General features: G+C 44.5%; 2 protein-coding genes and 2 long non-coding RNA genes across 7 annotated transcripts; 1 reads left to right on the forward strand and 3 right to left on the reverse strand.

Moving 5' to 3' along the window:
* Positions 1-4022: 4022 nt before the first annotated feature.
* LOC101754105 (probable receptor-like serine/threonine-protein kinase At5g57670) lies at positions 4023-8879 on the reverse strand. Its single transcript, XM_004970725.3, has 10 exons — positions 8021-8879; positions 6793-6929; positions 6504-6601; positions 6047-6390; positions 5391-5795; positions 5144-5304; positions 4985-5058; positions 4737-4881; positions 4495-4644; positions 4023-4391 (listed from the first exon to the last, which is right to left on the reverse strand). The coding sequence occupies exons 1-10, from the start codon at positions 8853-8855 to the stop codon at positions 4314-4316; spliced, it is 2427 nt and encodes an 808-aa protein (XP_004970782.2). The 5' UTR covers positions 8856-8879; the 3' UTR covers positions 4023-4313.
* Positions 8570-9313, forward strand: LOC111257236. Its single transcript, XR_002677651.1, has 2 exons — positions 8570-8684; positions 8787-9313. It is a non-coding gene; the product is annotated as an uncharacterized LOC111257236 (long non-coding RNA).
* Positions 9314-9724: 411 nt separating this feature from the next.
* LOC106804357 (serine/threonine-protein kinase CDG1-like) lies at positions 9725-12436 on the reverse strand. Its single transcript, XM_022827154.1, has 7 exons — positions 12082-12436; positions 11056-11463; positions 10807-10967; positions 10630-10703; positions 10379-10523; positions 10133-10282; positions 9725-10053 (listed from the first exon to the last, which is right to left on the reverse strand). The coding sequence occupies exons 2-7, from the start codon at positions 11180-11182 to the stop codon at positions 9976-9978; spliced, it is 735 nt and encodes a 244-aa protein (XP_022682889.1). The 5' UTR covers positions 11183-11463; positions 12082-12436; the 3' UTR covers positions 9725-9975.
* A 1256-nt stretch (positions 12437-13692) lies between these two features.
* Positions 13693-15624, reverse strand: LOC101753833. 4 transcript variants are annotated; one of them, XR_002677793.1, is made up of 4 exons: positions 15320-15624; positions 15143-15222; positions 14167-14344; positions 13693-14038 (listed from the first exon to the last, which is right to left on the reverse strand). It is a non-coding gene; the product is annotated as an uncharacterized LOC101753833 (long non-coding RNA). The 4 variants fall into 4 exon arrangements; XR_001164141.3 differs by having other exon boundaries at positions 13704-13928; XR_001164143.3 differs by having other exon boundaries at positions 13965-14344; positions 15123-15222; positions 15320-15622.
* Positions 15625-18557: the final 2933 nt, after the last annotated feature.

The following is an 18557-nucleotide window of genomic DNA, read 5'->3' on the forward strand; positions in this document are numbered from 1 at the left end:
GCTCTCCACTGCGCTCCGACCTACTCCGATCGTTCCCCTACCTGCCCCGACCGCAGTGGCACACGCTCCGATCGGTCGGCCGGACGCACCGACCACACCGACGAGCATCCCGCTCGGTTGGGCGCATGCCCCGACCGCACCGGTGATCGCCCCGCTCGGTTGGGCGAGCACCCCGACCGCACCGGTGAGCACCCCGCTCGGTCCGGCACACGCCCCGACCACTTCAGCGAACGCCCTGACTGCACCGACGAGCGCTCCGACCGGTCGGGTGAGCACCCACGGTCCTCCCTCTGCGCCCGCGACGCCTACGCTCTCCTCGTCGCCACCTGCCCCTCTGTGCCATGTCACTTGGTCTGTGATTGAGGCAATACAGTGGCGCCATTACTACGGCATGACAACCTCGACTTCTTCTCCGCCCTCTTCGGTTCCGACGAACTATCGCAGTACCCTGGCTGATGCTAACTAGCGTGCCGCCATGGTTGATGAGTTCCAGGCCCTCATCGACAACGACACATGGCGACTAGTCCCACGGCCGCCCAGTGCTAATGTTATGTTGGGCAAGTGGATCTTCTAGCATAAGTTCCATGCTGATGGGTCCCTTGCTCGATACAAGGCGCGCTGGGTGGTTCGTGGCTTCTCCCAGCGTCACGACATCAACTTCGATGAGACCTTCAGTCCGATCGTCAAACCGGTGACGATACGGACCGTCCTCAGCATCGCCACCTCTCGCGCCTGGCCGATCCACCAGTTGGACGTGAAGAATGCCTTTCTTCATGGACACCTCGTGAAGACCATATACTGCTAGCAGCCCCTGGCTTCGTCGACCCCACTGCCCCCGATTACGTCTATCTCCTGCAGAAGTCCTTGTATGGACTGAAGCAAGCCCCGAGGGCGTGGTACCAGCGGTTGGCCTCTTTCCTTCGATATCTCGGCTTCGTCGCCTCCACCTCCGACACCTCCCTCTTTGTATATAAAGAGGGGTCAAGTATCGTCTACTTGCTGCTCTACGTCGATGACATTGTCCTCATTGCCTCGTCCTCGACTCTTCTTCGGCACATCATGGGGCGTCTTCACTCTGAGTTCGTCATTACGGATCTTGGCGACCTACACCACTTCCTCGGCATCTCTGTCACGCGTTCGTCCTAGGGCCTATTTCTGTGTCAGCGACAGTATGCCCTGGATCTTCTTCAGCGTGTTGGCATGGCTGAGTGTCACTCTACAGCGAATCCTGTTGACACTCATGCCAAACTTTCAGCACACGACGGTGCCAAGCTCTAGGACTGCTATGAGTATCGAAGTCTTGCTGGGGCCCTTCAGTACCTCACTCTAACTCGACCTGACCTGGTGTATGTAGTTCAGCAGGTGTATCTCTCCATGCATGACCCGTGCGAGCCCCACATGGCCCTGATGAAGCGCATCCTGCGCTATGTGAAGGGCATGCTCTCCTCCGGACTTCACATCGGCACTGGTCCTGTACAGTCTCTCACTGCCTACTCCGATGCCGATTGGGCTGGCTGCCCGGACTCTAGACGCTCCACCTCCGGTTTCTGCATCTACCTCGGCGACAATCTGGTGTCTTGGTCCTCCAAGCAACAGACCACGGTGTCTCATTCCAGTGCTGAGGCGGAGTACAGGACTGTAGCTCATGCTGTGGCAGAGTGTTGCTGGCTGCGTCAACTTATTCAGGAGTTTCATGTCCCGCTTGCTTCGGCCATTGTTGTCTACTGCGACAACGTGAGTGCTGTCTACATGACAGCCAACCCGGTGCATCATCAACGCACGAAGCACATCGAGATTGATATTCACTTCGTCCGTGAGAAGGTGGCCTTGGGTGAGATTCGGGTCCTCCATGTGCCATCCTCTCATCAGTTCCCGGACATCATGACGAAGGGCCTGCCAACTCCTTTGTTTACTGAGTTTAGGTCTAGTCTATGCGTCCGTGATCCTCCCGCTTTGACTGCGGGCAGGTATTAGGAAGTATATGTATATTTTAGGATGTATTTATCATTTCCTTGTACACTTGATGTATTCCTTGTACTCCAAGCCATATTGGCCATATATAGAGGTCACCCCCTCATTAGGGTGCGTGGTGTTTTTCCATCTACTTCTCTACAGGCTGAACGATCATAAACTGTAGAAGAGCAGCACGTTTTTTTTAGATAATAATGGGAGAACCTTTCGGTTTCTGCATCGCGAGATGCACATGGATTAACAAGCGTGGTACTTAGTTGCTCTTGCTACCTCCTATTTTGGTGCATGATGCTTTGCTTTCTTTATATCTCAACGTTATCTAGTTTCTCACGGCTAATCCTACAGAAAACATACGCGAGCACCTTATCCAGTATGACGTCGGCATAGCAATTTGACAATTTCACGTCGAGCGCGCAAGTTTTTGATTGTGAGATGTCCTGTGAATGTGACAGGCTGATTCTCAAGAGAATATGATCCGGTTATATCAGTGATAAACTCCTAAGTCCTATATGTAAATGAATAATATTTGCCCGAAAATTGCTTGTTTTTCTCGCTATGGATTGATAGCTTGAAAGATGGGAAAGGCAGTGGCGTCGATCTGCGGCACAGTTGCTTGTTTACGTGGTAATTGCTTTACATGAAGGCACGGCAGGGTGAGGGACATGCTGGATATGTGGCCCAATGCGTGTACATCAGAGACTCTCAGGATACTGACTACACTACTCGAGAACATGTTGGCTAATTATCCATTATAGGATAATGATATACTTACATGCCATCAGAAGAGCATTTTACCACAGCAGGGCCTCCCCTACTGTATTTACCTAAAAAAAGATAGCATTTTACCCCAGGACAACATGTCAATTGTCAAGAACAGGGTGATCAGATACTTGCGCTGTCAGCAATTTTTGTTTGATCCCTGGAGAAAGGTTTGGTATTAGTTAGATGTGATTCAGACCCACTGAAGGCTGAGTTCTGTCGGCTCCTATTTGTGAAAATATCAGAGAACCGAGTGCCCCAAAGTTACCTTCTAATGTTCAGCCTTAGCGGGATTGTTTGTAATTGTTTTTTCAGGGAAAAAGAGTGATTCCTTGTAAGCATTAAAGCTGTGGCAAAGCATGACCTTACTCATTTTGTTCTTCAGATTCCTCAGCTGAAAATAGTTTAATTGGACTCATCTTCAGCTTCACACAACCAATAAAATTCAGTTTTGCAAGGTTTCCCAGTAGTGAAGAAAAGGTCCTTTTCTTGTACAGACCGCTATGCTTTAAGGGGCGGATCCAGGCCCCGGGCTGCAGCCCGGGGCGAGTCCATAAAACTGCATGTATTTCCATATTTTATGCAGTATAAATCGGCCATATAGCATCAAATCAGCCTATTATTTCATTGTAAAATCAATTTGCCTTGATCCAGGCTCCGGCTGCAGTTCTGGCTCCGCCCCAGGTTCTTTAATGGTGGTGCTTGCAAAACATGCTTTCTTTTCCAGTCAGAAGGCATCTGATCCCCTCCAAATCCAGATACAAATCGCCGGAACAGTTTGGCTGTCTAATGATGGTCAAGAATTATCAGGCTTTCCTCTCAACGGAAGGATGGTTCCATTGCCAACTTGCAGGGGCAGGAAAGGGACGGCAGATAGCAACCCACAGGTCCATTCGTTGCTTTTAAGCATGATTGGAGGACCCATAACCTTCATAAGCTCAATTCTGGTAGAAACTAGATAAATTGAGGTCATAAAAAAAGTGCCAAGATGATTCAATGTCTTATCATATTCAGGAGAATTTTCGGCCCTTGAACTCTGTAGCTTACATGCAGCAGAAATTAATGCGCTTGCTTTCGGAGTCATAAGCATCACTCAATCTGCTGGTTGCCTGTTGAAGACCTCAGCAGTGTCATGAATATTCAGTAGTTAACAAGGCAGCTCAACGAAAAGGTCGCCACACAACCAGCTCACTCATCTTTCACATCCTGAAGTCGCCAATTCTTCAACAGCTAGTCAGCTACACAGTGACAGTACATGTTTTGAAAAAAAAAAGGAATGGAAGGCCAGGAGAGACGAAAGGACAACACTTCAAGAAGATGGAATTTCATTTACAATGATAAGAAAGAAGAAACAAAAAGGGGGCGAAGTAATTCCCCAGGTACACACAGTTGTATGGGTAGAAGAAGCGAACAAAATAAGGGTGCAGAAAAGGAAGAGAGGCAAAAGAGAGCGAGAAGCCAAGAAGTGTTACAGTGTCACCAACGAGAATGTGAAAAGATGGATTTTACTTTGTCCTAGTGGCAACGCAGCACAGATACTTTACTAGTCAGCTCACACCACAAAATCCCCTTCTATTACTACATCACTTCATGAAATGAGGGATGAATTGTCGTGACAGGTCCCTGATATGCTCATTTTCTGTCTCAATAAGGCGAACAACCTGCTTTGCCAGAGACAATGTGAACTTGCGATAACATGTGAAGCTAGTATCAATCAATATTTTACAATAATATCAGAGGAATCGAATAATTTTCAAAACTCACCTCTCCCATAGAAGGCCGCTGCTCTGGGTTTGCCCTGACACAAAGATATGCAGCTTTGGCTAGATGATACAACCCATATGTATCATATGTATCTTTGATGCGCTCATCAATTAGTTCGTGAAGTGCAAGGCTCTCGACCAATGGCTCGGCCTGAAAATTTTTCAGGTGTTGGAAATTGAATTGTGCAGATGTACTGTAAGCACACAGACTGAAGTATAAGCAGAATTCACCAAGAGGAATACCCATTGCAGTATATGTGTGCACTGTCCTTCATATTCATCAAGCACCTTTTTACCAGATATTAGCTGGAAAAGAACAATCCCAAAGGCGTATACATCTGTTCTGACAGAAACCATGCCATATTGAGCATACTCAGGCGCCAAGTATCTGATGGACATGACAAGAAATCACTGGCATTGTCAGAAAAAACAGGGTATCATAGAATGGAACAACTAGTTGATACTGTGCCTGAATTAAAGTTTGTCCAGACCCTGATTGACCCAGAATCCTTGTCTCAATGGAGTCATTGCCAGCCTTCCATTTTGCAAGACCAAAGTCACCAAGCTGTGAAAGGCATAACTTCTATGATAAGAATGCAGAAGACATTTGCATCTCGACACGTAACGGTAAGTAGCCTACTCCATCTTACCATAGGAACAAAGTCATGTGTCAACAATACATTGCTTGGGCGCAAATCCCGATGAATGATTGGACCAGCACGACACTCCTCATGTAGAAATCGCAGTCCTTTTGCTATACCGATAGCAATAGCATGCCTCTTGTGCCACTCTAGTAAGCTTGCCGACTTGTCTGTTTCCACCAAGTAACAAGAGCAAAAGTCAGCATGCCATCATCACAATATGAATTCCTTTTAAGCATATCAACCGAACATATACCAAATAAATGCCACTCAAGGGAATTGTTGCATATATACTCGTACACCAAGATGTTGTAGCTTTCTTTACAACAGTAACCAAGCAACATGACGATATTCCGGTGCCGGGCAAAACTGAGAACTTGCACTTCCGAGAAGAACTCAGTATAGCCCTGTGTGCTTGCTTCTTTGCGCAACTTGGCTGCAATAACCTGACCATCCTTGAGCTGGCCCTTGTACACATGCCCAAATCCACCCTCACCCAGCAAATTCTCGTTTGAGAAGTCTAACGTTGCAGCTTGAATCTCTGAGAATGGGAATTTCATGGATTCCTTTATGTAAAGAACTGATTTTAGACCACAGCCAATGCACAAAATCGGTCTCTCTGATGAATCATATTGGGAAGTCATTTGTTCTTCATATTTTCCTGGAAGGATCACAAGACCACACACCATATCACTATCACTGCATATGGCATAATACATGTAACATCAAATAAATGGTAGCTGCCAGCAAACTGCAGTTATTATTTTTAATATTGAGAAAATATTAAATAAACAATGAGTTCCACGTGAATTAGTTACCATGACCACAAGCATTACCAATAGCTTTCTGTCTTCTATTGTCTGCATTGTCTGCTGTTTTTTGGGTATGGTTTAGTGAAGAAAATTATCTTACCATTAGACAGGGATTGCGTATCGTCGATTGTGAGAGATATGCCACTCAAGTATGGCATACCGCATGCAGCCACACTGGAGGTCTCGTGGATATCATGGTTCGTTAGAGAGGCAAAGTAGCTTACAGGTGAGGACATGTTTGACACTTTCTGAGTAGCACTCTGTGTCTCTGAACTCAGATCACTCGTGACCGCGAAGCGTTGCAGGTCCTTCACTTCAGCTGTGCTTTTGCTTGATGGGTTCGACCATATTGGCTTCAAGGTTTGCACTTGTAAGTGATCCTGAAATGCCGCAACTTTACAAACTATGTGCTTTTCTAAGTGTCTGAAATCTCTCCTGAAGTGCCTGTAAATTTATTCTAAATTCAATATTACCTCAAGTAGCCATAAGATATGGGCACTAAAACTTTCATTAAGGGTAGCCTGTCATAGAGTTTGAATAAGAAATTATGCACAAACCTATCTAGGACAACCCAAGCAGCTTTGCTGGAATTTACTTCATTGATAATGACAATCTTTGCAGGTGCTCCAGGTGTTACCTTGAGGGTCACAGTAATCTGATACAAAATTTCGAGTTTCAGAATGTAACAAATGTTTCAAGATTGCTAATGTAACTAGTAAATCACTTTGTTATTCAGATTTCCGACAAAAAGGATGCATGGGGATTAGGGAAGAAAATAGGCATGCTTATATTTCCTATGGAAGAATAATATTTCTGTATGGAATAGATAGATAAAGGTATTTTTACCCCAACTTTGCGGAATGCCTCTGCAACTTGGTGAAGCTTACTTTTGTAGATTTCAGCTACTTTCGCTACCTGATCACCTAGGTATCTGTCGCTTGTCCCGGAAAATGATTCAGTACATGGTTTGGCTTGGTATCCCACTGAACACACAAATAAAAGTATTAATTTTCCAGTAAATACAATATTTATTTTAGTGTATCTATAGTATTCAAAGAGAGCGTTGGCCAGTATTATGATCTTACTATTGCAAATTCAAAGTAAATATATTTTCTTCTAAACAATTGTACATATCACGAAGGACACACTAAATACCCATTTGGAGATAGTCCATGACAGATATTCTACCATGAAATTCCATGTTAGATCACATGGATGCTAGAAAAACAGAAAGGCTATCATACTGGTGTACAGTTCAATGTACTAGGATTCTAAGTCGATGACAGATATTCTACCATTGAAATTCCATGTTAGATCACAGGGATGCTAGAAAAACAGAAAGGCTATCATACTGGTGTACGCTCAATGTACTAGGATTCTAAGCTTGAAATGAGAAATGGTGACTCTAACAGTGGCCAATGAAACTAAATATTCTAAATGCATCATGGATTTTAGAATTCTGTTAAACAAGCACACCTGTTTTTTTTTTGTTTTCTTTTATTTATTTCATCACTTGTTGCCCTTCATTGTGTCATGTCACAATCACGACACCATATGTGAAGCATATGTCTTATGTCATGTAGACTACTCTATTCCATTTTTCTCCAAGGAAAAAAAAACTACTCTACTCCATTGGTGATTCTCAGAGTACAGTGCTGTCCTCGACTGTGGATGCCAATGAACAGCATTATCAATTATCTACCAGAGGTGAAAATCTTGAACCAAAGAACCAAAAGACAATAGGCAACCCACCGCACAGGCAGCACAGCTTGCCACGCTATCATCTACGAGCCATGTATGCTTGCAATCTCATTTTACAAATGCAGACTTTCCTATCTAGCTCCACAACTTTTTTATAACATTTTTTCACAATGCAGACTTTTTTATAACATTTTTTCTCAATGCAGAAATGGCAAATTCTAAAAGGGAAAAGTAACACTTGGATGGAGGCCTGAGGCAAATCAACTACCACTATGACATTTCTATTTTTGTAAATGACAGCTAAAACTAAGACTTGATTGGTCTGAGTCAAGTCGTAAAAGTAGGGGGTGGGCATCCCAGAGATGATCCTTACTCGGATGGGTGATGGAGTGGAGCACGCCGAGTACGAGCAGCGAATCCCCAGCGCGGAGTATGTCACCTCGGTCGACCAACCCCCTGAGCGCCGTCTTGATCTCGTCATCCCGGTGGTCCCGCGTGGCGTCCAGCGCCACCACGACCATCTGCGGCGGCGGCAGCGGCGACGACAGCGCCTTGGAAGGCGTCATGGCCCCGCCCTGAGGGGTGGCATAGGCCGCCGACGACGACGCGGGGGTGACCTGGTCGTCCCCTGCGCCGATGATGGACGACATCGACATGGGCGAGCCTAGCGGGGTACTGAAAGGACTCCTCCACCGCCGCCGCCGCTTCTGCCGATGCGAGCCCCTCCTGCTGCCGCCGCAGCCATCGCGGCCGCCCGGGAGAGCGGTTATGAAGGCCTCGAGCCGGCTACGGGCCGCGGAGTATATTCGGGAGATTGCAGCGTACATTCGATCCCTGCCGCCGGCGTGGGGGGCATCTCGAAGGCACCGTGGCGGAATATATCGCCGGCTCCCATCGCCATTGGTGGAGGTACCGAGGCGGAGGCGGCGAACCGCGGAAGCTTGCGGTTGTCGCGGCGCGCCGTGGGCTGTACCGCCGGCGGTGGCAGCGAGAAGGCCGAGGGCATTTCCGCCCAAAAGGAAAGCGGAGGGCAAACGGTTTGCGAACTCGTTCCAATATATGTAGTTACACTTTGATTCCTTAAAAAATGATTCCTCCAAAAGTGGTGAGAATGAGATTGAGCAATGAGATTCTTTCAGGTGAAAAAAAAGAGAGAGAGGAGCGATAGCAGTGCCTTGGCGGCTAATCCTATGCAGGTTTCTCTCCATGTCCACAATCGAAGCAACTGAGCAAGGAAATTTGCTGAATCTTTTACAAAGTTTGGCAAGATTTCAAACTCTCATTTGAATTTTGTCCAAATACATTAGCTGTGGAAGATTGACAGGGTGCCACTGAAGACTTGCCATTTCTTCCATTCTCCAAGAGATGTGTACTGCCGCTGGGCCTGAATCGAGCTTGTTTTTTTTTTTCATTAGGCCAACGACAGTTAAAATTTGAGCGGAAGATCCATAAAATCGCATGCATTTTGAAGACTGGAACTCGTCAGTCTCATGCGAGGCAATGCGTATCCAGCTCTGGAAGAGTCGCTAAAGATATCTTCGTTGTGCGTTTCGCCCGTTTCGACATTTTGATTGGGACCTTTCTCCAGTCAGGGGTTCTTGTTATATCCTTTATTCTAGAACAGTCTGAATTTATCTTTGACATATGAATGAGGTCATTGATGAAACAGAATCAGCTGCATTATTTGGCATGATCAACATCCTTCTGTATTGTTCAGAAGAAAATATACGGTCATTGCATAAAGCACCCATGCATTCGCAAGGTTCAAAGCATTTGCTCTTTGCAATCTGTGTTCAAATGTCCATGTACAAGTAAATCGGTCAAAAGGGAATTGGTGCAATAGAGTAGCAGCATTCAAATAAGCAGTGGCCAACTTTTTTTTTTGGCAGATTACGAGCGTCTTCAGTACATCAAAGAAAGAAAAAGATTAAGCGTCTTCTGTCAGCCTGGTTGAGAAGGAATATAAAAGGAGAGATCCAAAGACAGCCTGGTTGAGAAGGAATATTCGCAAATTTCACATCCAAAATCCAAATTCGTCAACAGCCACATGGCGCGCTGTATAAAAGCTAAAGCCAAATAACACAGATGGATGAACCCCTCTCATAATGTGGCATCTCATTACAAAACAATGGAAACAATAAAAGGAGAACTAGTAATTCCCAAATACACGACATATATATCTGGAAAAAGCAAAATGAAGAAACTGACGAAAGGGGAGGGAGGGAAAGGATACAAAGAAGTGCAACAACATCACCATTGATAATGGGGAATTCTATTTTGCGCTTCAATAGAGAGCTCACAGCACTGAATTCGCTTTTGATTACAACATCAGTTTGTAAAATGTGGGATGAACAGTTGAGACAAATCCTGGATGTTCTCATTTTCTACCTCAATAAGACGGACAACCTGTTCACAAGAAGAGAAAGACATATTGTGATTATAAACTTATTACTGCTATCACATATGTTGAATTTACCAAACCAACCTCTCCCATAGAAGGCCGTTGCTCTGGATTTGTCCTGACACAAAGATAGGCAGCTTTGGCTAGATGATACAACCCATATGAATCATGTGTATCTTTGACGCGGTCATCTACCAGTATGTTGAGTGCAAGGGTCTCAACCAACGGCTCTGCCTGAAAAAAAATTCCAGGTGATGCTGATGTGTTTGCAACCTTGTAAGCAGATTGACAAAAATAGTAAGCATAATTCATATTCACTAGAAGGAATACCCATTGCAATATATGTGTGCACCATCGTCCATGTTCCTCAAGCACCTTACGACCAGATATCAGCTGGAAAAGAAGAATTCCAAAGGCAAAAACATCCGTTTTGACAGAAGCTATGCCATGTTCAGCATGCTCAGGAGCCAAGTATCTGATAGAGACATGATAAAAAAATTTCTTGCATTGTCAGAAAAACAGGTCATCATAAAATTGAGTGATGAGCTGATAACGTTGCGAGAATTAGATATTGTGCAGACCCTGAAGGCCCCAGAATCATTGTCTCGCTGGAAACCTTGCAAGCCTTCCATTTTGCAAAACCAAAGTCCCCAAGCTGTGAAAGATAGGACCTATACCATCAGAATGCAGAAGGCCTTTGCATGTTTACATGTACGACAGTATTAGTAAGTAGGGAGGTCTAGTACTCTCCAGCTTACCATAGGTACAAAGTCATGTGTCAGCAGTACATTGCTTGGTTGCAAATCCAGATGAATGATTGGACCGGCACGGCACTCCTCATGTAGGAAGCGCATGCCTTTTGCTATACCTATGGCACTTGCATGCCTCTTGTTCCACTCTAGTAAGTTTGCGGACTGATCTGTTTCACCAAGTAACAAGAGCAAACCAATTAATCTGTAACATCTTCACAATAAGTATTGAATATGCATATCAACCGAACAACGCACCAAATAAGTGCCACTCCAGGGAATTGTTGCATATATACTCATACACCAAAATGTTATGGGTCTCCTCGCAGCAATAGCCAAGCAGCCCAACAATATTTCGGTGCCGGGCAAATCTGAATACTTGCATTTCAGTAAAGAACTCAGTATAGCCCTCAAAACTTGCTTCTTTCCGCAGCTTGGCTGCGATGAGCTGACCACCGTTGAGCTGGCCCTTGTACACATGTCCAAAACCACCCTCACCCAGCAAGTTCTCTTTTGAGAAATCAGAAGTTGCAGTTTGAATCTCCGAGAACGGGAATTACGTGTATTCATTGATGTAAATAGCTGATTTTAGCCCGCAGCCCATGCACAAAACTGGCCTTTCTGGTGTATCGTATTGTGAGGTCATGTTTGCTTCAATGCATTCCCCTGTAAAGATCGCAAGAACACAAGCAGAGGATGGCCCATGTAACATTCACCTATTGGGAGGTACCAGCAAAGTTGCAGCTATATTTTAACTTAGTGAAGGAATCCACCGTACATAAATTCCCTAAGGCTTCATTTTGAAGGAATTGGAATCTACTTAATGGAGCAGGCTATTTATCTTGAAATGTGGCGTTCCACCACTTTGCAAAGTTTAGATATAAGCATATCTTAAATTCATGCAGTGGGAGATGGAAATTGATTCTGTAGATCCTCATGCTATGTTTCTAATGTGCAAATTATAGCACGCTCTTCGACTCGCTTCCTGTAGCAGAAGTGCAGCACGTAAATATCTCTCCTATATGAAGAACAATAATATACAAATATATTCCACATTCAACTATATTAGTGTCTAAATTATGATATTAGCTTAATTAATTTGTGTATAAATTATGATTATCTGGAATTCAATTCAAGGATCCAAACGGGGGCCTAAGGAATCTATGTTCGCTAAGCACTACAGGGCAGAAACACATTCCAGCAATGCTTGCATCTCCGATTTCCGAAATGCACGTATCTGCTCGATTGCTCCACCCAACAAAGAAAAGAATCAAGAATGCATACCGGTGTCTGCTAGGCCGCCTTGGGGGGAGGCCTGGCCGTCCCCCGCGCCAATGTTGCAGCACGATGGTATGGACATGCTGGTGGTGCTGTTCCTGTTACCCCGCCGCCGCTGCCGCCACGGGCCCCTGCTCCCATCGTGGCTGCCGGGGAGCGAGGCTATGAAGGCCTCGAGACGGCAGTATATCCGGGAGTGCTGGGGGCATCTCGGAGGCTCCGGGAAAGGATACACCGCTCGCTCCCATCGCCAATGACTTGGACCTGATGGGAGGACCTAGACGGTGGCGGCGCGGAAGCTTCCGGTCGGATTGCCGGCGGAGGCAGCGAGAAAGGCGGCGGGCAACAAAGCTGGGTTGCCGCGTAATTACCTCTCACATTCCCGTCTCGTCGGCGGGCAACAAAGGCCCACGGAGACGGGAAGGACGGAGCGAGCCGCGAACAAGAAAGAGAGGGAGCGGGCGCTTGGGCCTCCTGGAAGCTACTAAGCCCATGTGTGCGAAATTATTTGGGCTGGATTCGGGATCGGCCCAGCTGACTCAAAAAAAAAAGCTGCTGCAAAAGTTTTCTAAACCTGTTCGCTTCAGCTTATAAGCCGGCTGAAAAGCTGAAACGACTGATTTATTATGAGAAAAAAATACTGTTTGGTGGCTGATAAGCCGACTGAATAAGCCGAAGCGAACAGACCCCTAGCGTCTGTCTGACGAACATGGGACTTTTCAACGAGCAACGCTCCTTCAATTTGTGGGCGTGGACAAAACTGGTTCGTAGCTATCAAACGAAAATAGGCAGTAGGTCCCGTCTACAATGCGACTGACGAGCGTGTGTTTATCGTTTATCGAGCACTAGCGGCGCTTAGCGAGCACGATCAGTGTCAGTCGGCCTATTCCACTCCACGCCGGAGCTAGCAGGACGTCCAAGCTGAAAGGCAGGAGCAAATACGGCGGCGACGCTGCGGCGGTGGAGGGGTGGCACGTGGCAGGCGCCGGGCATGCGCAGCAAGCTGTGTTACGACGTCTTCACCGTCTCCGGCCTCCGCGTCGACGCCATCATCGAGGCGGGCCGCTTTCTCTGCTCCTTCGCCGCCATCCCTCCCCGCCTTACGGTATGTAAGAACTTGGGTGATACACTGCTGTTTCTTTTGTTTTAAGCTCTGGCACCGAATTTTTACTGCTTTTATTGAGGGTGAGAGGACCCTCTAGGCCTCTACCCTTCGTATAAAAAGCAACAGATGCCATCCTTATTAGAAAATATAGAAATATTCAAGTGCGTCAACATCATGTACCTCATGTCCTGAATGTCCTCCGCGTGAACGTGTGCGGAATTGTGGACAGCAGCACCGTCGTATAAAAAGCAACAGATGCCATCCTTATTAGAAAAGATAGAAATATCTGTCAGCATTTTAGATCAGTTGGTCTGTCAGCTACCACTACCACTGCTATTTTGTATGTAATCAATTTAGGACATGTGAAATCAGTTGGAAGTTGGAGCCACGAATGTAGTGTCCCGTGAGTCAGTTTTTGCTGTTTAGATGTTCACTTTCCGCAACATGTTTCCTGTCAGGAGGAAGGGAGAGGTGTTTGCTGTATTTTTTATTCAAACAAGAAACATGTTTGCTGTCCTGAAAATGAATTCACAAAGATTGCATAATTGATTTCATAGTGCGTATGAATACAGGGTGTGCATGCATGACAATGACATGTGGCATTTTCCACAGATGAGATAGTTTGGATCACTGGGAATTTTGGTGGTGTTGTTCGCGATCCAGAGGTTCGGGACTGATAAAGTCGGTTACTTGTTCGCCCCGATCAATCCTCCTTTGGCTTCTCATTGGGGGAGTTGGGGTTTACAACCTGATCAGGGCATTAAACCTGAAATACATCATCGACTATTTCTGAAGGAACAGGAAGAAAGGATGGGTCTCCCTTGGTGGCATACTCCTTTGTTTCACAGGTATACCACTCTATAGTGTGTCAACAAGTAGTGTCCAGCAGAACAAATAGTGGTTATTGCACTCGAATCAAAAGTCTGAACCGAACAATATACACAGATGTATTTCGATGAAGCACAAGCAAAGACAGACAGTCCAACCTGAGCATAAAAGGAATCCATCCAGTCCATGACTCCAATCAAATCCCTGTATAAATAAATAGCCCCCATCCGATCAATCCTCATCCTAACTCTTCGGTGCAACAGAACAACGTGGACGGAGCTAATTCTTCGGTGCCACCCATCAATCGTGACGCACAAGACCAGGAGCATACACCACCTGCACAACAGATCAAGAAGCAATCAGATCAAGAAGCAACCAAGCCAAGCCAATTTTATCAGATTCATTCATCAGAAGCAACCAATTTTGAGCCGCCAAGCCAATTTTATCAGATTCATTCATCAGAAGCAACCAATTTTGAGCCGCCAAGCCAATTTTATCAGATTCATTCATCAGAAGCAACCAATTTTGAGCCGCCAAGACATATCAAGAAGCAACCAAGCTCTACAGGCCGTGTAAGTCTTCCTCCCTGCTATCAAATCATGGTTTCCCTGACACAATAGATTTGTCATAGTTTAATAGCAGTGCAAATCGTTTCCCAGTGCTATGGTGCTTAGCTAACCTGATATAATTAGCATATAGTACTTTACTGAAGACCAACATTCTGAAGATAATCTGTGCTAACCTTGTATGCTTGCATGCATTAACACAGGCTGTAATTGGACCAAACTTAACACATGCATGGGGTGAACTGGCAGTAACTTCACATTTAAAAGAAAGGAAGCAACGATAGAAAAATTCTGAAGCATTGAAGGCTAAAGTACTTTTGAATCAATCACATAGAACATGACACAAGCATAATCAAATTGGATCATTAGAGTTCACAAGGACCTTAGACAAAATAATCCCACAAACCAGCACACACATCATGCAACTAAGAAACTAAGACTCAAAAATGAAGCAATCGTAAGCCAACGAGACACATCAACCTACAACTCTAGCGCATGGGTAACGCGTTCATCGCAGCACAATTCGGCAAGATCTGGACAAAAACCACCGTGTTAAAGAGCAAATCACTTGCGCTGCAGGAGGTGGGCGGATCCTTCTGCAGGTCCTTCAACTCCTTCAGGATCCTCTTCGACGCCATGGATCAAACCCTAAATCCCCAAAATCCACAGATCAAATCAATCCTAGGGTAGGGCTCCTCAGATCGAATCGATCGAATCAAGAGAGGGAGTACGGGGGCCCACTTACCGATCGATGCCGAGGAAATCAGGCGGGGGTGGAGCGGGGTCGGTGCGACGGCCGCCTCCCTCTCTTCTACGAGGCGCGCGGCGGCGACGGCGTGTCGCGGGGAGGGCTCGGCCACAAACGGGAGGAAGCGGGATGAAGACGGGCGGGGAGTCGTGGCCGCCTCCGGATGTTGCGCTTGACGAGGCCGTCGTCGCCCCCCGCCGCATAGTCGCCGCCGCCGCCCAGTGCGCGTGCGAGCGAGACGTGGAAACGAAGGAAAGAAGATAGGATAATTACGAAAGATTTGATATATTTCACAGTATCGTTTTAAGATCGTACCCTCGTACTGCATATACTATTTATACGTACTACAGCTTAAGATTTTAGTAGTATCTTAACCGTCGGATCTGAATCCTTTTCAAACAGTAGTATAAGGTAGTATTGTGTACAGTAAAACCTCGTCGAACAGTAGTATAATGTAGTATTGTGTATAGTAAAACCTCGTCGGTCAAGAACCGTTATATAATACAAAACATCAACAACACACATGCGCAGACTTCATGTGCACCCTATTCACATATACGTTATTCTCATTTTTGTAAATTGGTTTAATTTAGAATAAATAAACGAATATTAGCAGACTTCAAGGAAATCACATTTATGTGAGTTTCTGAATTGCTGGAACTGATGCTTTCTTCGATTTGTTAAATAAAAAAATTAAAGATCAGCAAACTTTCAATAAGAAAGATACGGTGAGGGGGAGAATTGCCCGCCTAATCAAGTTGTAATGGAAGAACCAAATTCTAAACAACTGGTAAGATTATCAAATCCCTATAGAAAATTATGGACCATACTCGACACAAAGCAAAACAGCCTTCATAAATGTAGCAAGATCTACTCGAGTCTTGAGATATAAATGTAGCAAGAAATTTGTATGTGAAAGTATAAAGATGTATCTTTTCTTCCTCTTGAGTTTAAAAGTGCAAAGTGATCTCAAGGCACAATCCAAAACCACACCATGGTCAGGAGCAGAGCAGTCAGAACAAAGAAAGCGAAAAATAAATTTCAGCCAAGAACACCTTCATCAGGAAAAAAAAAGACCAATTAGCAGCTGCATAAAAAAATATACAACTAATCCAATCAATCAATATATAAAGTCCTATTAATATTGCAGATGCCTCTGAAGTAGTTCCCTATTGTAAGGAAATAATAGCTACACCACGGAATTGAATAGATTGGACTTTTCCATCATGGGTTTAAGTTGGTAAGGCCAAACCAAATGATTTGCTGTTATTTGCATATGTAGTAAAACCGTATTTGCATAAATCGAATCACGAATTTAGGGGGTGTTTGAATACTAGGTGCTAAACTTTAGCAGTGTCACATCGGATGTTCGGATGCTAATTAGGAGGACTAAATATGAGCTAATTATAAAACTAATTGCAGAACCCCTGGGCTAATTCGCAAGATAAATCTATTAAGCCTAATTAATCCATCATTATCAAATGGTTACTGTAGCACCACATTGGACTAATTAGGCTTAATAGATTCATCTCGCGAATTAGACTCCATCTGTGCAATTAGTTTTTGTAATTAGCCTATGTTTAATACTCCTAATTAGTATTCAAACATCCGATGTGACAAGTGCTAAACTTTAGCGGGTGTATTCAAACACCCCCTAAGATCAAACGCACAATGAAACATTTAGGAAACTTTGTAGGTTACCGATACCACGAGCAATACTACCATTTTTTTAGCAGTAGTCATTTGATCTTGCTACTGATGGGTGGTTCATTTTTAACTGTAGAAAGCATGATTAAGTTCCTGTTATATCCAGGACAGCACAACTTTGGTTACTTAGCTCAGCTCAGCCTACCATCGTCCAATAAGTTTCAAACAGAGTACAGCTCGACAGAAAATAGCCTTTTTGTACTATTACACCTAAACTAGACTGGTAACATAGTCCGCTTGCTCATACTTTTCTTTTACTCGTGTATCCAATAACCAATTTCTGAGTTCTGGCTATTAGTCCAATCACTTCTAATCCCATAAGTATCTGAGCAATTAACAGTTTTATGCCAAAATAACAAAGCTTATTTCAAGGGACTATTCAAACAAGAACAGAATCCTGTGATCGAGATGATTGCAAGCTCTCCATACTGCAACTTATTATGTTCCATATATGCATAAAATTGTAACGCATTGCTAGAAGAAAAGGCCATCAGGAAAACAATGGTTAGCACACATAATTTGAAGTCAGGGATGTCATTCACATTTCAGAACCAAGTTACAGCATGAAACTTGCATCATACGTGAACATCCATGCAGTAAGTAATAAAGGAGCTAAAACTACGAACGACCAAGCATATATTTGTTGAGGGTATAATTACATTTCAGCAAACATGCAGAGGGAATTTAAAGTTCCGTGAAATTAAAACTATTGTTTCTTATCCACATAATACCTGGCCTAAAATTAGTAGATGCTCTTTGTTTCATGCCCTAGTGGAAACATTTGCGCAGAAAAATGAATCCTGGAAAAGGCATCAAGCAACAGACGATCTATTAATGAAACCTTAACCTCAAAAAAAAATACAAACAAGTCCACCCACTAGAACAAGTACAATTTTTTTAAGGAAATTTGTAAAAAAAACGAAAATGCAAGAGACATCTACAAAGGTACATGCGTTCTTCTCTGGAGTGTGCATCTAGTCTGCTGTCTTATCTCTTTTCTTGATTCTGCATATTTCTAAAGGCGAGCAAACGCAAAAAAAGGTAAACACCAGGGGTCCAAAAGTAGTCCATCATGGTCAAACAAAGATTGCGTTATCGTAATTACTGGGATGTTTTAATGCAACACAATAAAATAATCCAGTATTGTTCTATCAACCAAGAAAAATAGTCATCAGAAACATAAGATTGCTTCCCTGCTAAAAAAAGGTTGATAAATTTTGTGTGGCTTGAAAAGAGTATTAAAAATCAGGCGAAATTCGGTACTCTATTATCCAATAATCGTACAGTTTAGGCATATCAGGATTCATGATCTTCTAGAACGATGATATAAGATGGCAATGACCCATGCATTGCTACACCCATGACCCAGGCATGGCCACGGCTGCCTGCTGCTCCTTCCATGGTCTGGAACAGCGGCGTGCCCTTGTGGTGGATGTATGGCATCCTGACTCCTCCTATAGCCAGGAATGTCTTTTCTGCAGTCTGCAGTCGTCGGCTACATCAGTCTAGGTATAAAGTTTTGTTGATG

The sequence above is a fragment of the Setaria italica genome, chromosome V, assembly GCF_000263155.2.
Source record: "Setaria italica strain Yugu1 chromosome V, Setaria_italica_v2.0, whole genome shotgun sequence".
Classification (NCBI taxonomy): Eukaryota; Viridiplantae; Streptophyta; class Magnoliopsida; order Poales; family Poaceae; genus Setaria; species Setaria italica.

Coding starts and splice junctions, on each gene's coding strand:
- LOC106804357 (XM_022827154.1), bottom strand. CDS start 11,182: ATGCAAGTATTCAGATTTGCCCGGCACCGAAATATTGTTGGGCTGCTT. Junction 10,524..10,629: donor ATGATTCTGGGGCCTTCAGG/GTCTGCACAATA, acceptor TGTCTCTATCAG/ATACTTGGCTCCTGAGCATG. Junction 10,054..10,132: donor AACGGCCTTCTATGGGAGAG/GTTGGTTTGGTA, acceptor TCTTGTGAACAG/GTTGTCCGTCTTATTGAGGT.
- LOC101754105 (XM_004970725.3), bottom strand. CDS start 8,855: ATGGAGAGAAACCTGCATAGGATTAGCCGCCAAGGCACTGCTATCGCT. Junction 6,602..6,792: donor AGGCATTCCGCAAAGTTGGG/GTAAAAATACCT, acceptor ATTTTGTATCAG/ATTACTGTGACCCTCAAGGT. Junction 5,796..6,046: donor TACGCAATCCCTGTCTAATG/GTAAGATAATTT, acceptor TGATCCTTCCAG/GAAAATATGAAGAACAAATG.